The sequence below is a fragment of the Limulus polyphemus genome, unplaced genomic scaffold (genome assembly GCF_000517525.1).
Source record: "Limulus polyphemus unplaced genomic scaffold, Limulus_polyphemus-2.1.2 Scaffold944, whole genome shotgun sequence".
NCBI lineage: Eukaryota > Metazoa > Arthropoda > Merostomata > Xiphosura > Limulidae > Limulus > Limulus polyphemus.
The window spans coordinates 184,712-187,812 of NW_013666554.1; the positions used below are offsets into that span (position 1 = coordinate 184,712).

At 29.7% G+C, this 3,101-nt stretch overlaps 1 protein-coding gene across 1 annotated transcript in view; it reads left to right on the plus strand.

The window, feature by feature from the left end:
• The window catches only part of LOC106461361 (ubiquitin carboxyl-terminal hydrolase 24-like), a 197,302-nt gene that overhangs the window by 179,717 nt on the left and 14,484 nt on the right, over positions 1 to 3,101 (plus strand). The window contains exons 51-52 of the mRNA XM_022388299.1: positions 1,843 to 1,943; positions 2,717 to 2,830. Of these exons, the coding sequence (XP_022244007.1) occupies positions 1,843 to 1,943; positions 2,717 to 2,830 (215 nt within the window). The remainder of the gene's footprint in view (positions 1 to 1,842; positions 1,944 to 2,716; positions 2,831 to 3,101) is intronic.

Here is a 3,101-nt window from a genome sequence, read left to right on the forward strand (position 1 = left end):
TTGGAACATTCATTCAATGTGCCTGGATAGAGAAAACATTGGAACATTCATTCAATGTGCTTGGATAGAGAAAACATTGGAACATTCATTCGATGTGTCTGGATAGAGAAAACATTGGAACATTCATTCAATGTGCCTGGATAGAGAAAACATTGGAACATTCATTCAATGTGCTTGGATAGAGAAAACATTGGAACATTCATTCGATGTGTCTGGATAGAGAAAACAGTGGAACATTCATTCGATGTGTCTGGATAGAGAAAACAGTGGAACATTCATTCAATGCACCTGGATAGAGAAAACAGTGGAACATTCATTCAATGCACCTGGATAGAGAAAACATTGGAACATTCATTCAATGTGCATGGATAGAGAAAACAGTGGAACATTCATTCGATGTGCCTGGATAGAGAAAACATTGGAACATTCAATCGATGTGCCTGGATAGAGAAAACATTGGAACATTCATTCAATGTGCATGGATAGAGAAAACATTGGAAACATTCGTTCGATGCACCTGGATAGAGAAAACAGTGGAACATTCATTCGATGTGCCTGGATAGAGAAAACATTGGAAACATTCATTCAATGTGCTTGGATAGAGAAAACATTGGAAACATTCATTCAATGTGCCTGGATAGAGAAAACATTGGAAACATTCATTCAATGTGCTTGGATAGAGAAAACATTGGAACATTCAATAGTTATTAGAAACTGAAAATATATCTTTTTTTTTTTTTTCATTTTAAGCCATTAATTTTTCTTCTAATTTGTTGAAAACTTAGAAGTTTCACCCTGGACCTAGGCAACTCATTTAGAATAATTGATATAGTTTGTTATTTAATTATTATTTGTTGTATGCATCTTAGAATCTAGTAAGCTAAGTGAGTCTTTCATTAAAAAATATGTTCTGTTTTATATTACAAAAACATTATTTTAGTACTTCCAAAACTCTTGTGCAATGCAAGAAATTAGTTTCAGACATTTCTTAAACATCAAACATACTAAACAAGCCAAATAATGCTTATGAATCCATTCCCCAAATCAACACAGAGAATTGTATAATTTTTAAGTAACCGATTTTCATTATTTATACATGATTTTACATACACATAAAAAGTTTTCAATAGGAGAAGAGGAAGAAGACGAATCGAATCGAGTTTTGTTGGTTGAAGGCTGGTCAAAGAGAAAGTTGTAATTTATTTCATATTAAACAGAACTTGACCACCAAATTTTGGATAGGTATTATGTAACTTATTTTTATTTGTCCATAATTTTATTGTTTGACAGTTTCAGTTATCACTAACCTTCATTAAGTTGTTATTATTTCTGTTATAAAATTTAAAACTTGGTGCAAATGGTCGTAATGCACATTTTTGTTGTTGTTTAAAAGCAAATTGTTTTTAATTTTTAAAGTTTGGTATCCTAAAGATAAATTATGATATAACTATCTCATAAATGTTTTAGTATGGGACTGAATGTAAAATAATGTTTCATATGAAACAATTTTAACAAATAATTAAAAAAAATTGTGTAGTGGTTTCTTTAAAGTGTAGTTGCTAAATCAACTGATACTTCTTATTGAAATCTTTGTTTTGTTTATCAGTGTACATATTATATTATATTTTCTGTTTAACTTCACTTTTATTCTGTATGTTCATAATAGCTTTTTCTAAATATCTTATTTAAAGTTATTCCAGTTAAAAACTCCATGGTATTCCAAATACATTTTTATGCCAATAATATCATTGTGAAATATAAAATATGCTTATTTTTATGATTAGTTTATTACTTTATTCGGAGTTAATACTAATACCTCTTTGAATTACATCTTTCTGATAGGCATAGAGAAATTCCCTGTTGGGCTTAGGAGTACTATACCCATGCCGGAGGAAGTGAAGTTAACTCTTTATGGACCAGGATCTTATCGGTTTATTCGAGAGGCATGTTCCTTTGACTTACAGAGATTTGTTTTAAGAATGCAATTTTAATGGTGAACAATTTAAACATGAATTAATAGAAATCAAAAAGACTGTAGTTTCTAACCAAGTTCTCTTTGAGATTTTAATAATGATTGTTCTTTTTGGTCTTAACGAACTGCTGCTTTAACAAATTGAAAGTATACAAATTTGAATTAATAATGGTTGGAGATGGCTTGAATGGGTAATGTAGAAAAACTTTAATATAAGTTTAACATAACAGCAAATATACAACGTTTCAACAAGGTTTTGTCATCAACTTATATTAAATTTTTTCTTCATTACCCATTCAAGCCGTCTCCAACCATTATCAGTCTCAAAGTGGGTTCCTCGTCATCAAATATGAATTAAGTATTAATCATAATAGCTTCTTCAGTGGCTTACTTAATTACAGTTTATATCATTAGAACATTGATAAAGCTCACCAGAAAGTATTTACTTGTAGCATACTTTTGTGTTTTGTAATGAAAAAACTTAGCTATTCTGCAAACATTAAATTAAAATATGTACTTTGTTAAGCAATGACCTTTTTATTTCAATCTGTTTATTTTTTGTGACAAATATAGAATTAGGTTTCTTACATCGAACTTAACGTTTAATTTTTATTTTACAGAAATATTTTATATGGAAAAAAGGTTAATATCAAACTGGAGTTTTTAGATTTCCTGTTAAGGTATAATAATAATTCTTTTATTCATGCTGTAGCAGTGACAACTGTTTTTTTTTATATTTTCTAGTTTGTTAGTGCATCAAGAGAAGTGTCGGGGTCAGTTTCAACAGTTGTAGAGATGTTTGTCCAGTGTAGCCTTTACAATGAGAACTTCACCTCAGCTATTATCTATGAAGTTGTGGTAACTATAAAAACTATATTATTGAAAAACATGTTTATATAGGAACTACAAAATGTTTTTTTTATTGGACTTGGTTTGTTGAAAGAACTTTTGTGGAGATTGAACACTATTCATGAATATATTTTACCCTGTATTGTTAACTGCATTTGTTGCACAAAACTACTCATTTTACCCTGTATTGTTACTGCATTTGTTGCACCAAACTACTCATTTTACCCTGTATTGTTACTGCATTTGTTGCACAAAACTACTCATTTTACCCTGTATTGTT